We start from the raw sequence: 16,398 nt of genomic DNA on the forward strand, positions 1-16,398 counted from the left end.
CCCAAGCATTCATGGCCACACTAGATCTGTAAGAGGCCTACCTCAATATGCCCATCAAACCCTCTCACAGAAAGTACTTGCGTTTCACTGGGCCGAGTTCTGGCTTTCAATTTACTGCCTTGCCCTTTGGTTTATCTACTGCACCCAGGGTCTTCACCAAATGCCTTGCTCCAGCCGTAGATTATTGCAGGACCAAATGCGTTCAAATCTACCCCTACCTAGATGATATCCTCATCCTTGCAGAAAAATAGGACCCCCTAAAAAACACCTGCAGTTTGTCATGTCCCCCTACTGCAAGGTCTGAGTTTCACCCTCTATCTACTCAAATCACCCCTAACACCACAAAAGGACATTTCTTTCTCTGCTGCAGGATCAGAACAGACCTGATGAAGGCATTCCTTCCTCAGGACAAGGTAGCTTCCCTTACAGCCCATTTCCAGGACCTACTCCAGGTCCACCAACTATCTGCAAGACGATTCCTGCGACTTCTGGCCACCATTCCTATGCTACCATTAGCCAGGATGCATATGAGGAAGCTGCAGTGGTATGTAAAGAATGTGTAGTCCCAACACAACCACCGTCTAGAGTTACAGATTCACTTCCTACCCTGCCTAAAGGCAGAATTAAGTTGGTGGATCCAAAAATTCATACAAACTCAGGCCTTCCACTCCACCTCCCCACACCAGCTCAGCACATGCATACAGACGCATCAGACCTGAGGGCTACCATGAAGGACTTCAAGGTGCAGGAGAGCTGGCAGCCATCCCTACGGAAAAAAAAAACATCATTGTAAGGGAGATGACTGCAGTCCTTTTGGCACAGAAAGCCTTTCTTCCCATCCTACAGCCAGGTCCCCTTCAAATCATCACAGACAACACCACAGTCATGTGGTACATCAACAAACAGGGGGGACCAAGTTCTACTCCTGTGGAGGCTAGCAGTTCAGATTTGGGATCTAGCCTCCAAAAGCAATTTATCCATGCAGGCAGCCTATATCCCATCTAAGGAATATCACCAAGCGGATGCTCTCAGCAGATCATCTCTGCATCACGAGTGGATGTTGAATGGGAAAATTTTTCTAGACATTGCCCACCAGTGGGTGGGGCACACCTCGTAGATTTGTTTGTCTCCCCCCAAAACAGACAATTGAAAAAGTTTTGTACTAAGAACCACTCACCACTAGGTTTGAGAGTGGGCGCCTTCAGCATTTCATGGAAGGGACGGTTTCTGTATGCCTTTCCTCCCTTCCCTCTCATTCCAAAGGTCCTCCTGAATGTCAAGAAGAACATGCCAAAAATGTTGCTGGTGACTCCCTACTGGCAAAGGCAGCATTGGTTCACCCTTCTATCCATCCATCGCCAAGGGCAATCACCACAATTTACCTCACAAGGTGGACCTACTCACAGCAGAAGGGAACACTCATCCACCCTCACCTACAGATGCTATGTTTAACATTCTGGGTGGTAAACTTTAATTCCCTTCAGACACCACTACTCTGAGGACGTGCTTTCGGTCCTGAGGGAGGCCAGGAAACCTACTACAAGGAGATCCTACATTTCAAAATGGAACAAATTCTCCATATGGTGTCTCCAAAGACAGAGGGATCTCTTTCTAGCGAGTGTCGCTCTAGTCTTAACTTATGTGTGTGAACTTGTCAAGGCAGGACTTTCATACTCCTCAGTTAAAGTCTACCTATCCGTGATCTCTGCCTGCTTACCCTTAGACCCTCCTTTACTCTCCAGGCTAGACGTTAAATTGTTCCTGAAAGGAGTCTTGCACATCAGGCCACCAAGGAAACCCGTTCCACCACCTTGGGACCTGAACTTCATCCTAGAAAAGCTCACATTGTCCCCATTCGAACCAGTCAGTTCTACAACACTTCAGATGTCCACATGGAAAACAGTCCTGCTGGTAGCCCTTACCTCTGCTAGAAGGGTGTCAGTTACAAGCACTCATGGCTTGTTTCCTCCTACACTTTCTTCCACAAAGACAGGGTGACCCTGTGTACCAACCCTTCTTTCATGCCCACAGTGGCCAACATGCTATCTTTAAATCAGTCCATTCACCTGCCCACCTTCTTCCCCTCTCCATCTAATGAAAGTGAGAGAATACTGCATTTCCTGAATGTGCACAGGCAACTTAAGGTTTTACTTGGACAAAACTGAGTCCATCAGAAAGTCCAATCAACTCTTTGTATCCGTCATCCCAGGGCACTGGGCAAGGCAGTCACCAAACAAACCATCTCCTGCTGGATCAGAAAAACTGTCTGCTTCTGCTACTCCTTCCGTGGCAATGACCTACCTCAGGGGGTAAGAGCACATTCTACTAGGGCCGTAGCATCATCCAAAGCCTTCTTCAAAGGCCTGGACACAGCCTCCATCCTACAGGTGGCCACCTGGTCCACTATACACACCTTTACCAGACATTACAAATTGGACCACATTTCCAGAGCCTGAGTAGGTTTGCTAGGGCTGTCCTGCAGGGATTTCTGGAATCAGCTACATCTACCTCCACCCTCCCTCCTCCTTAAGCTGTGGTACTCTCCCATATTAAGAATACTGCAACATGGCAATAAAAGGACATAGATGTCCTTCTCTTCCATGTTGCAGTATTCCACCCGCCCCCACCTATTCCCCCTAAATTCATTTTCATCTTTCTGTGGAGCTCCCTGGAACACCACACAGACAATGGTCACAATAGCAAACAAGTGGCACTTCACACTTCTGGTGGACATCATTTGGCTCTTCTTACTATACTGTCTGACTGGGCAGTCAGTTCTGAGGTCTGTGCGTGCAGACATCACATTTAAGGCCTCTGGTTTATGGCCCTACGTGTGACATCCCACGCACCTACAGCAACCAGGCTTAAGTGTTTGTATAGGAGATGATGTTCAGATCATCTGAGGCGGAGAATCCCTCACTAAGAATACTACAACATGGAAGAGAAGGACATCTATGGTTATGGTAAGATTTTACACAACAGTTCTGCCTTTGCTTCAATGATCTAAGTACTTTATGGTATGGAAAGATTAAGAGCTTGCCTTTTTCCACTAGTCACTTCTTAGTGTTTTATGTTTTAGAGGTTTTAGAAAGTTTAAAACTTTCTGGCAGATTGTTGTTCTAGACTAGCAAATTAAATTAAATCAAGAACTATTTTAAATGTTTAAGAACAACCTGGACATTTATGGGTATGACTGTTTTTGTATATCTGCAGGCTTAGTCTGGTATTATTTATTCCCTATGCCCAAAATATTTGTTATTTGTATATCTTTAACATTTTCACGTCCAGCATACAGTACCACAAAGAAACTTTAAAAATCTTTCCACCATGGCCTCTCTGGTGTCCTCCACTTTTTTTAGTATTTTCTGGCATTAATAAAAAAAAAAAAAAAAAAAAAAGGTCATCTTGTTTGCCTCTAGCTGCTTTGTCAGCTTTGAAACATGTCTTTCACGTGATCTAGATTTTAGGGAAAGGGTCTAGACATAAGCCAGGATTTGTGGCTTAATTTCAAGTTTGTGCCAGTCCATTAAAACAGGCTTTAGTTTGTCAAGTTGTCATGTATGCACTTTTTTATTAACAGAGATACTGTTCACTAATCATTTGATGCATCACAGTAGTGTATGAATTTAAAGGTCTCTGTGGCTGTCTTAATTGCTAAAATCTGGATTAAAATCTCATGCAGTCTGCTCAGGAGGTATGAGCCATATCTACCAGACCCCAGCTCATGTAATTGGACAAATAAGCTAAGACTACAGAAAGCTCAGAGCAGATCCTTGTAGAAAAATACAACACTACTTAAGTATATTTAGAGAACTTGTTTAAATAACAACCCCAATAGTTTAGGCCAGTTTCCAGCCTTTATTATAAAAGTAATTTACAACGGAATGATAAAACAACAGATGTGAGCAAGAAAAAACACAGCTAGAAGAACTGGCACAACACTAGCTGCTACAGTGAGTGTTACCAGGGGTAGCTTTCATAATGCAGAGAAAGGACTTCGTACATTCATTGATATGAAACAAGAATTCAAGAACGCTAACCATCAAACTCATTTCTAGCAAGGTTAGGGGAAATGTACTTTCAGAAAAAGGCTCATCTCATGTTTTCAAATCTAGCTCTCAAACATTGCTTTCCAAATATTGACAGGAGTGCTACCCCTGATATGTAAACACTTGGCACAAGGGTTCTTCAGTGATCAGTGCTAGGCTGATCACTGAATTGTTATTTGATAACCTGATGTTAAGCTTTCCCATCACTCAACTAACTTTCAATGTAGACAGTGTATTGCTTCTAAGGTCATGTGAATTACTTGATTAATATATAGTTCTTTAGAAGACCTTCTTCCACCTTAAATAATGGCTAATGCTAAATGAGCAGAAAAAAAGCATCTGTACTCTGCATTACCCAGTATCTAAAAACGTACCCAAATTTAATAGTCAGAAGAGTAACCACCAAACCAACAACTCAGTTAAACAACAGAGTTGGCATAAGTATCTTGACGTTTATCTTGATGTCAAAAACACTGCTGAATCCCACATACTGACGTAGTAATTTGCAAAGTGCTTAAAAATCTCATTCTGCTACACATTGATATACTAACCTTCAGTCAATAAAGGTATTGGGCTAAACCTGTTTTTTTCCAAAGTTTGAGTTTTTCAACCACTGACCATGGCAAACGTCAAACAGAAATCTGTTCTGGCATTTTTTTCCTTGTCTTATTTACGCTGTGATAAAAAAAATACTGGCTTTTAGTAAAAAGTAAACATCTAACATACTTAACTCATTAATTTTATGTATTCAGTTTTGGTCCTTCTCTAACCGTTATTAAAAGTCAAATATCTCCATAAGCAGCAACAGCCATGGTGAACTTCCCCTTGCTAGACCACCATTTGTAATTGCTACCTCTAAAAGTTCCTTTTCCAAAATTGCCTCCACTGCATTGCATTACATTAGAAACTCAGACAGTTCTGTAATGGCCTCATCTATGCTGACTTCAGTTAAAGGAAAACAAAAGTCCATGAAATTAATCTCTGCATGTGCTGTAAGGAGGGAGGGAGGAAGTAATTTATCCCCAACTGCTAATACATTCTTTTTCAGCACTACATCAGAACTAATGTCATTTCCAACTGACATTTGAACTTTTTTATGTTGAATTGTTTAACTTTCACAGACTTTATATTGTCTGTCCTTTACAAAAGCTGTCATTGTACCACTGTTTTGTTGAATATATATAATGTATTTACACTGTGTAAGTGTATGCTAAGTGTTTCTGTTAGAAAAATACCTTTTCATTCTATGTAGCTGTTTTCTTATGTCTGAATGATTGTATCACTTGTTCCTGTATGTTGTGTTCTTTTATTATTTGAACTAAGCTATTGGCCTTGGGTTATGGCTGAAACCTCTTATCACAAAAAATCTGGACAAAGTCAACAGTAATGGAGGGACAACAGCCCAAAAATATTGACAAATTTTATATACTGCCCTTATAAAGTTAGAAAGTTGCTAGAATAAAAGTCATTGCATTAGCATGCATTTTCTGAAGGATATGAAGTCTGAAACTCAAATGTCTGTCATTGGTTAGCGACTCCAATCCTCAATGATTTGCTAGAAAACCTCACATTTTATGATGAACAGACTTAAAATATGAGGCAAAAAGATGTACATTTGACAAAAATCTGGGCAGTTGAGAGGTATGACACTAGCCCATATATAGGTTTAACAAACAAATGTATGAATAAAGGTTGTTTCATCAAGTCCGTCCCTGGATTGTGACTCACTCTCTTTGATCACTGCATGATTTAAAATGATGTACTAGTGGCTGATCATTTGCATAAATAGAGGCTTTGACAAGATCCACTTATATAGTCACTTGAAGTGTCTCTTTTCCTTTTTCTTAATGCGTGTTGTATATGGTCCATATATCTGTTTAGGCGTCTTAAATTGCTTTAAAGCCACACTGCGGGTTAGGCTGTTAAACTCAGTCAAATATTTGTCTATGTGACCACCAGCTTTTCATATGTCATGGCTAGTGCAGGAGTCAGGTGGTAATTGTGCACAAAAGAATGAGATTGTGTGATATCCCATCACTCATTTTTGCAGGTTGGTTGTTTTAGTTAGCCTTCCATTCTCTTACTTTTCATTTTTTTATTACATTGAAATGTGTTTAGTTTATTTTGATTGTTTAGATTGTTTCTGCTGTTGCTCTGTCAATGCACATATCTGAAAATTGTCAGATGGCACATGCATTATCATTTCAGAACAAATGATATTGTCTGTCCCAGTAAATTTCCAGTTCTGTGGGCCATTTACTAATAATTTTGGTTTTCTTTCATTTAATCTAAAAGGCAGAACGCAGACAAATGGAAGAGTCTCTTGGAGAAGCAGCAGACCAGGAGCATGAGGCAGCTATGACTAGGAGAGTGCTTGAGAACAAACTGGAGGAAGCACAAAGAAATCTGAGCCGGCTATCTGAAGACTACAAGGAGCTGCAACAACAGTTCCAGGAAGAGATGAAGCAGAAGGACCAGCTGAAGAAAATAAAAAATGAACTGGAAGAAGAAAAACGTTTATTAGACAGAACTATTGATAAGCTCACCAAAGAGGTAAATGTCACTTTACAGTTCAGCAGCTTTGGTAGTTTTTACTTTTATCACATAAGCTTGGAGCCATCTGTTTGTTAGTTTTGGGTTAATGTTACCATTACCTTAACATGCTAGAACAGTGTCTGCAGTCGCATGTGTTGAACTGAACAGGTAGAGAATAACAGAACATGTGTACATTTAAATGGATTAAAAACTACAGAATGGCTCAAGTGTTGGTATATGTGAGTGCTCATTGCTTCTATTTTTATTTCATTTTATTGTATTTTCTTTATTAGATAAGGTGGTTCAAATACATTCTCAACAACAGCCCAGGCCAGAAGCAACAACTCAGTTAATGTTGTTTGAATATTTGCTTAAACCATGTCCATCCCCATAGTGCCTTTTTATAAGAACGGTCTTTGTTGTTTAAGTGATGGTCCTTCCTCCACATCCCTCACCCAAATGAAGTGGCATGATTGGGCTAGTTGGCTGTAAGGGGGGAGATGGTTGACAGACAGCAAGGGTAAAAACATGCAAAAAAAAAAAAAAAGTTGGAGCTATGTGCATTCTTCCTGGCCCTGAAGTTTGTGAAAGGAAATCTTCTTCTGGGGATGCTCCTGATTTTGTTTGTTAAGGCACAATTACAAGCTTTGGGGTGTCCATGCTCATGCCATCCATGCAGAATGTCAGAGTACATCTTGCAGGATGACATAGAAAAGGGACATCAATATGCTGTTAATTCAGATGCTGGGCAAAGTGCATATGCTGGCAGACTCCTGGAACCACCTTTGCAGTCCTTCTCTGGAGATGAGGATTTAGAAGAGTTGTCTGGTTTGGATCTTCCAATGTCAAGCACTCTGGAGATTGCCATATTTTTCATGAAGAGAACACAGTTTTTGACATCCTTTTCTATATGAAGCAAGGCACAGAGGAGCTACCAGTGGAGATGTTCTCCTTCCCATGACTCAGTGGGTTCCGTTTTTTTTTTTTTCACAATTTATCCTGACTTTGAACCTTATCACAAATTGCAGGAAAGAAAGACCAAAGCTTACCATGTCATAGTGGCCAAAACTGTTCATGGCTTTTGCGTCCCTGGCATTACTGAAAACATTTCCAGCATCCATCCATCCACAACCCCTTTTTCCCATTTTTGCACATGGGGTTGAGGTGTCACTTCAACAGTGATAGTCATCTAGAGCCAAGGTTTACACAGCCTGGTGGCTAGTCTTGCCGCATTTGTTCTTCCACACCACACACACGAACACACACTCTCAGCATATGCTGATGAAAAGCCTATTTCTCTCGGGTGTGTGTGTGTGTGTGGGGGGGGGGTGACAGCAGACTCCACTTCAGGACTTGCACTCTATCTCCTGCTGTAGGATGACTGATTCTGACAAACCTTCTGTATGCAGTGTTTAAAGTGGTAAGGAAGCCATCCACTCCACATGTGTACTCTGCCCAGTGGAGATTTTTCTCTCTTCAGATTTGGAGTTCTCTATTGCCTCTTTAGTGAGTAAGAAATTAGGTCCCCCTGGGTCTGTTATCTCTGTGTGTCATGATCTTGTGCAGGTCATGGCTGTGCAAAGCCTTAGCTGGTAAAGCTATATCTTAAAAGGGATTCTGCATCTCCTGCCTCTTTTGAAGAACCTCCAGCAGGTTTGCCTGTTTTCAATTTAGAACCTCTGGTTATGGTAGCATTGAAGTTGCCATGACGTTAACCTTTTGAAAAATGACTTTTCTAGTGGTTGTCATCTCTTGCAAGATATTTCAGCTTCATGCCATTCAGAAGAATTGCATGTCCATAAGGACCTAGTTGTATCTTGTCCCAAAAGTCGCATCATAATTGTCTCCAGTCCTGTCCATTTGTTTCCTTATTTCCTTCAGAGAGGCAGAAGTAAGGAAGGATGTCCGTTAACACCCTGGTTGTGTACCATCAGGTCAGTTTCTACTAGACGAACTCTGAAATGTTGAACAGCTAATTGTCTGCTTTGTTTCAGGTCTATAGGCAGTCACTTGCCAAGTAAACCCTTTCCAAGTGGATAGCAAACTTAATTGTATTTGTAAAAAAAAAAAAAAAAACTCTAGAAAGTGAATGGCTACCATGTTGTGTTCTGTCATCATTAGGCACTTAGGCCTCTTTGTAATGCTGTCAAAAGGCATTCCACTAGAGAAAGTGGCAGTCTAGTGGTTAGTTCTTGAATATGTGACAGGCATTTGCATCTTAGTCATGTGTTTGTTGCTGGATGTGTCATTAACTTCTGTTGCTTGGATTTGCTTTCTAACATCCTATCTTGAACATTCTTTTCATCTGTTTATTTACATTATCTGGGGCAACCTTTCGATACTGTGTTTGGAAATCTTTTTCATTTGATGATCCACTTCAGAAAATGTATTTTATCTTTCTTAGATGTAACGCTAAACATTGTAACTGAAATATGTAGCGAGATCAGAATTACTGGATCAGTTAACTGAACTTAAAAACCTGCAAAACACTGTAGTACAATTGTTTTCCTCTGTGTGTTTGTACACTAGTTTTGAAGTTCCACAAATTCAAAGAAGAAAAAAAGATTAGAAAAAAAGTGAAACTTTTCATTCTCCTCTGAATCATGCAATCTCCTATTAAAGTGCAGCATTTTGACAAAGCAAGCTGTGACCGTGGAAAATGCCATCTCTCAACAGTGATACATTGAGATCTGGCAAAAGAGCACACAGTAAACCGTAGTGGTCCCTTTCAGAAGTTCCACTAGATGAAGATACTCTGTGAAAAACCTGATAAGGATTTCTGAAGTCCGTCCCTTATTTCCCCCTGCCTGCATCTGTCTTGAGCAGCTGAGCACTTCTGGTGTTTTTTTGGCCAGTGTGTAGTTAGAATGTAGTAGAATTAAATTAGGATGATGATCTTCGTGTTTCAATGTTGCAGTCTTCGCATTTGGGTTATCCCTGCCAGAGTAGCCCTCGGCTGGCCTGAATACCAGAGACTTAGTATTTCTGCATCGGTTGCTGTCGCTTAAGGTCTGATGTCAGGTCATCAGTAGTATAAAGTAACGCAGCCGATGCCATTCCATCAGTCTTTCTTGCCATAGAGCCCGAAGCAGAAGCGGTTCACACGAGTGCTGGTCGGCCGCTACCCGAGTTTTCGTCTACCGAATTGAAGTTGAAGTCTTCTAAAGCTAAGTACCCCATTGGGGATCGTTTTTTCTTGCACTTACCGATGTCAGAAAAAGTTAATTGTCTCTAAATCTTTTTTGGATTAATGGACATCTGTTTTTTTTTTTTTACTGACACAGAACTTGAGCCCCTGTTAGTGGTAACTTTCTTGTTCTTCATTTTAATAACTGTCTCACCTGTGGAAAGCAAATACCACATCAAGACTTCCACTCTTACTGTGTCACTTGTTTAGGCCCAGACCATGACATCCCTCTTTGTCGCTTCTGTGCTTTGTTCAATGCCAGAACTATCCATCGTCGGGCTCTTATTGTAGCCAGATATTTTCGCTTACAGTCCTCTAATTCCGATATGGCTTTGGTAAGCCATCCAATAGCAGGTCTTCTGAAAAAATGTAAAGAGAAAGACAGAGACAAGACCACACAGGTCCAAACCTACCAACGACACTTCCGTTAAGCTAGTCGTCAGTTCTCCAGTCCTCAGTGAGGCGCTTTTGCAGCCCCTGATGCCTGCTTCTGTTGATTCGCAGGTCGCTAACGAGAACATTTCGTTGTCAGGTATGCCGCAAAACTTTTCTTCAACTAAGGATCCTGCAGTCGTCTCAACCTTGGATGGGTCTAGATCCACTGAGCAGGCAGCGACTTCCAAGGAAGTCCTTCTCAATAACGAATCTCAATACAAACCAACGTCTTCTTTTGCGACTACCATTCTTTCTAAAACTACCGAGTTTCTTAGGTCCCATGTACAAACCACACCCAAGAAACCGATGACCCACTCTCGGGCGTCTGCTACCTTGACTCACTCTCAAATGCTTAAAGTGGTGGAAGACCTTATCATGCTGATCAGGGGAAGCCAAGCTACCCCCTCCAAAAAGAAAAGAGATCTGTCCCCTGTAGTTTTCCAAGAGAAAGTCAGGTATACACTACCAAAGTACGTCCCAGGAGAAACAAAAAAATGCAGAAAAAACAAGGAACATTCCACCACAATGAAATAAGCATAAAACTTTTAATGGATAAAAACAGCTTATATCCTCAGAACCAGGACAAGCGCTTTCGGCAGTATGCCTTCTTCGGATCCTGATTAATCCTGAGCATCTTATTTTTAAAAAACATACATACAATCATAAGGCAAACTTTTGAGTCACATGGCACATTAAAATAAAATGCAAATCGGCATAATTCATCAACTATTAGGGTTGACCACTCATTCTCTGTATGCATAAAGACTTTGACTTTGCAGCCAATGGAATAGTTTGTCTCTTCCTCATTATTTCTTCCAATAAAGAGAATTAACGCAAACCAAGTCTTTCAACCAATAATAAACATAGGCTTGTCAAGCCCCTCTTTGCCATCCAACAAAAACAAAGTCTTAGTTGACACTAGCCAATGAGATTAGGCTTTGCCTACAGATCAACCAGCCCATGTGATCGTAGTAAGAAAGGAAAAAAATTGTTTTATTTCTTTCATCAAATATGAATGCTTCTGTCTTTAATAGTCTTTAACAATCACTTATTAGTTATTCGGGTTTAGCTTTAAGATATCCTTGCCTATAGCACTTTCTTTATCACAAAGAATTTTAAAGAATGTTTTATTTGTACTTGCACATCTCCACAGAGATGGCAGACCCATGTTGTCATCCTTTCATAATATCATGGTGCTTTTAATACTTTTTAGTTTTTAATTTAATCACAAAGCAATTAAATGTTCTTAGGATTCATATTTTATCTTCTCAGAACTCCATGTTTCGCAATACGGTTGCTAGTATCATGGTGGTTATTATTCTTTTCCTAGCCAATCAATACTCTGGATTTCACATTTTCAATCAACAGAGACCATTCCTAAACTCATTGTGATTGAAATGTTTTGTTCTCGTGCATGCAAATCTCCGCAGAGACGGTGGACCCATTATGTCATCCAGTGGTTACAATCCTTTCATGATTTCATGGTGCTTTTAATACTTTTTGTTTTTAATTTAGTCGCAAAGCAATTAAATGTTCTTAGGATTGACATTTTATCTTCTCAAAGGTCCTCATTTCACAATAAGGTTGCTAGTATCATTGTTGTTACTATTCCTTTCCTAGCCAATCGGTATTCAGGATTCACATTTTCAAAAATAGAGACCATTCATATACTCATTATGATTGGAGATGACATAAGTATTGCTATTCATTTCCTGGCCACTCGGCATATAAAATTCCCTTTCATAGCCAATAAAAGTTATTCACAGTCAAAGATAGTGTCACATATTCATATGTCAAATTCATATTGTATCTTCACAGAAATCCTTGTTTCACAATATGGTTGCTAGTATCATAGTGGTTACTATTCTTTCCCTAGCCAGTCAGTATTCAAGATTTCATATTTTCAACCAATAGAGACCATTCATGGACTCATTTTGATTAAAATGTTTTGTTTTCGTGCTTGCGCATCTCCTCAGAGACGGCAGACCCATAATGTCATCCATCAGTTACATTCCTTTCTTAATTTCATGGTGCTTTTAACACTTTTTAGTTTTTAATTTAGATACAAAGCAAATGTTGCATTAGCATTTTATCTTCTCAAAAGTCCTAGTTTCACAATATGGTTGTTAGTGTAATGGTTGTTACTATTCCTTTTCTAGCCAATCGGTATTCAGGATTCACATTTTCAACCAATAGAGACCATTCATATACTCATTGTGATTGGAGATGACATAAGTATTGCTGTTCAGTTCCTGGCCAATCGGCATACAAAATTCCCTTTCATAGCCAATAAAAACTATTCACAGTCAAAGATAGTGTCACAACATATAACTTGAAAAACCACTTCATGATAGCTGTTTTGGATAAGCTTCATATTAACTTCGCAAATGCAGTTCCCCTAATTAAAAACTTCATATAGTGTTTCTTTATGTACTTAAATATCTAGGAAAAAGCACCTGATTGATTCTTATCACAAGTTTTGCGTTCTTACTTGGGCTTTAGATTACATTTTGATACATTACAAATTGGTTTTATCCAAAAGATTACTCTTGTAGAGGCTCTTAAAGTGTATGCTTATACTTTCATTCATAATCTTAACTCTTACTATGATGTAAAATAACATAATTACCATTGTTCATTTCCTTGCCAATCAACATGTCAAATCTGTATTTATACCCAATGGAAATCATCCATAGACTAAGGAGCTTGATGTGCCACTTCGCTTTACAAATATTTCGCCGGCAAATGGAAATAACTTCTGCACGGCTCTTACAGTTTAAAAATGAACTTTCAAACTGCACCTATTCATGTTGTTATGAAAAGTGGCATAGTTGCTATTATTCATTCTTTGGCCAGTCAGTGTATCAAATCCACATTTACACCCAATAGAGGGTATCAGCAAGCTAAATAGCTTTGTGTGCTACTTCGCTTTATGCGAACAATTTTTCGGCATATCAGAAATAACAGAATTACCATTGTTAATTTTCTAGCCAATCAGCATGTCAAATCTACATTTAAACTCAATGGAAATCATCCATAGGCTAAGGATCCTGATGTGCCACTTCGCTTTACAAATATTTCTTCGGCAGATGGAAATAACTTCTGCACGGCTCTTATAGTTTATAAATGAACTTTCAAACAGCGCCTATTCATGTTATTATGAAAAGTGGCATCGTTGCTATTATTCATTCTCTGGCCAGTCAGCGTATCAAATCCACATTTACACCCAATAGAGGGTGTCAGCAAGCTAAAGAGCTTTGTGTGCTACTTCGCTTTATGCGAACAATTCTTCGACATATTAGATTAGAACTGCCTTCCACAAAGTTATATCTCTTAAATGGACTTTATGCTATACTTTGATGGATTTATATTTGATTAGATACAAGAGAATGCTCCTAAACATGCAGTAACATTCCAAGATTAAATTCTGCGAAGTATCTGACTCGTTTTATAGTGTGAACTAGCATAGTCGATACTATTGATCTTTAGCAATCAACATATTAAATTCACATTCAATAGAAACTGTCCAAGACTAGATTCTGGCAATTTATGGTTAAACATTATAAAGCAACTTGGTTCATTTTATAATATAAAAAACTAGTTGGTTGCTAATGTTAATCTTTGGCCAATCGGCTTATCGAATTTACATTTGCACCCTATAGAAACCATCCACAAGATAGGAAACTTTAAGTACTACTTCACTTAATTTAAGCATTTATCCGGCATAACAAAATGCAAGTTAATACTGCCTTCTGCAGGAGTATATTTTCTTCATGAGAATTTGTACTTTAATACTCTTAAAAAGGTCTGGTGATTCATGATTTTATGCTATACTTTGATGAATTTATGTCTGATTAAATACAAGAGAATGCTGCTAAACAAGCTCTAACATTTCATGTTTAAATTCTGTGAAGCATCTGACTCGTTTTATAGTGTGAACTAGTAGTTGATACTATTGATCTTTGGAAGTCAACATGTCAATTTCACATTCAATAGAAACCGTCCAAGACTAGATTCTGGTAATTTATGGTTAAACATTATAAAACAAATTGGCTCATTTTATAATATAAAAAACTAGCTAGTTTCTACTGTTAATCTCTGGCCATTCAGTTTGTCAAATTCACATTTACACCCAGTAGAAACCATCCACAAGATAGGGAACTTTATGTACTACTTCACTTAATGTAAGCATTTCTCCGACCTATCAAAATGCAAGTTAATGCTGCCTTCCGCAGGATTGTATTTCCTTCATGAGAATTTATACTTTAGTCCAGAAGGATACTCTTGAAAAGGTCTGGTGATTCGTGAATAAACTTTCACATGGCAGCTTGACTCACTTTGAGATGGGAAGTAACATTACTACTACCGGTCTCTAACTAATCTGTAAATTAGATGGCCAATAGAGCAAAGAAAAAGAAGTTATGTCCTTACCATAACGTTCCATGTGGAGTGTTCATCTCGCCTTGGTTATTACACATGGGTTCGGAGCCGATCCTCGGCTCCGTGCCGGCCGACTGCAAGCTCTGCATCGAGAAGAAGCTCGAGGACATCTAATACCCACAATCCCCCTCTGCCTTTACCTCAGATCTAGTTTGCAAGCAAACCAGACATAAAGCACGCACACATGCCAAACTATATACATAGAAGTACATATATACAAACATACCAAAGGTATGATAGTAACACTAATAATGCAACAGCAGAAGGAGAATACTCCAGACCAGGCACCAAATCGAACGTTCTTCCTAAGGGTGGGAGGGTGGGAGTGTAATAACCAAGCGAGATGAACACTCCACATGGAGCGTTATGGTAAGGACATAACTTCTTTATGTGAGAGTGTTCAATCTCGCTTTGTTCTTACACATGGGTAGCGTCCTAGCTCCATGATCCTGAGGAACTCAAGGAGAACGTTCTTGAGCACAGTGGAACCAAAGGTTGCCCTATCCCTAGAAACCCTGTCCACTTTGTAATGAGAGATAAATGTATGAGGTTTAGCCCAAGTAGCAGCCGCACAAATAGTGTCTAGTGGTAAGCGAGCTGCGTGAGCCAAAGATGTAGAAACTGATCTGGTGGAATGTCCTTTGGGTTTTACTGGTAATGTTTGATCAGAGGCCTCATAAACATATGTGATACAGTCAGTTAGCCATTTAGAAAGAGTTCGTTTCGTAACTGCAAGACCCTTTCTGCTGTCAGCAAAAGCTACAAATAGTTGATCAGATTTCCTGTGATCTTTTGTTCTATCCAAATAAAATCTGAGTTGTCTATGGACATCCAGTTTGTGCAACATATACTCCAATTTATTAGAGTGGTTCTTAAAGAAGGTGGGTAATTCAATGGACTGATTAATATTACTAGAAGAGCAAACTTTGGGGGGAAAGGATGGATTAGTGCATAGGGATACTCTGTCAGAATGAAATATTAAATAAGGATGTTTGACAGAAAGGGCCTGAAGCTCAGACACTCGTCTAGCAGATGTAATGGCCACTAGAAATAAAGTTTTCCATGACAAAAATTTCAATGTGCAACTTGAGGCTGGTTCAAAGGGTGGCAACATCAATTTAGAGAGCAACAGGTTCAAATTCCACGGTGATGTCGGACTTCTGATTGGTGGTCTGATATGAAAAGAACCTTTTAAAAAGGCTTTACAAAGTCTGTGAGCCATGATAGGCGCACCACATTCCTCTACATGATAGTTAGAAATGGCAGCTAACTGTACTCTTAAAGTAGCCGGGGAAGCTCCTTCATGAAATAGTTCAGTCAAAAACTCTAAAATCTTGTTTAACGGAGCTATAACAGGGTCCAAATGATGTGACTCCGCAAAGACAAACGCTTCCACTTACTGGTGTAAGTCTTTGTAGTGGAAACTTTATGAGAAGCTACTAAAATATCTTGAACCTGACGTAAGGGAACCGACCTGGCTAGAAAGGGAGCAGCCAAGCTGCTAGATGGAGAGATTCTAGAGATGGGTGAGGAACTCCTGACGAGTGAGTCAGTAGATCTGGCTCTGGGTCCAGCATCCAAGGTCCCCGAATGCGGTGATGCAACAGAAAAGGGAACCAAATTTGACGAGGCCAGAACGGAGCAATGAGAATGATAGTCCTCTGAAGGTTGTTGGCTTTCTGTAGAAACTTTGCAATCAGGGGAAATGGAGGAAAAGCATATAGGAGACCCGGGCCAATCGTGCACCAGCGT

At 39.8% G+C, this 16,398-nt stretch overlaps 1 protein-coding gene across 2 annotated transcripts in view; it reads left to right on the forward strand.

Moving 5' to 3' along the window:
* The window catches only part of CGN (cingulin), a 1,354,172-nt gene that overhangs the window by 929,241 nt on the left and 408,533 nt on the right, over positions 1–16,398 (forward strand). For both annotated transcript variants that reach the window (XM_044080636.1, XM_044080637.1), the window contains exon 13: positions 6,345–6,602. In XM_044080636.1, the coding sequence (XP_043936571.1) occupies positions 6,345–6,602 (258 nt within the window). The remainder of the gene's footprint in view (positions 1–6,344; positions 6,603–16,398) is intronic.

This window comes from Protopterus annectens, chromosome 8.part0, assembly GCF_019279795.1.
Source record: "Protopterus annectens isolate FY-2018-M chromosome 8.part0, PAN1.0, whole genome shotgun sequence".
Lineage (NCBI taxonomy): Eukaryota > Metazoa > Chordata > Ceratodontiformes > Protopteridae > Protopterus > Protopterus annectens.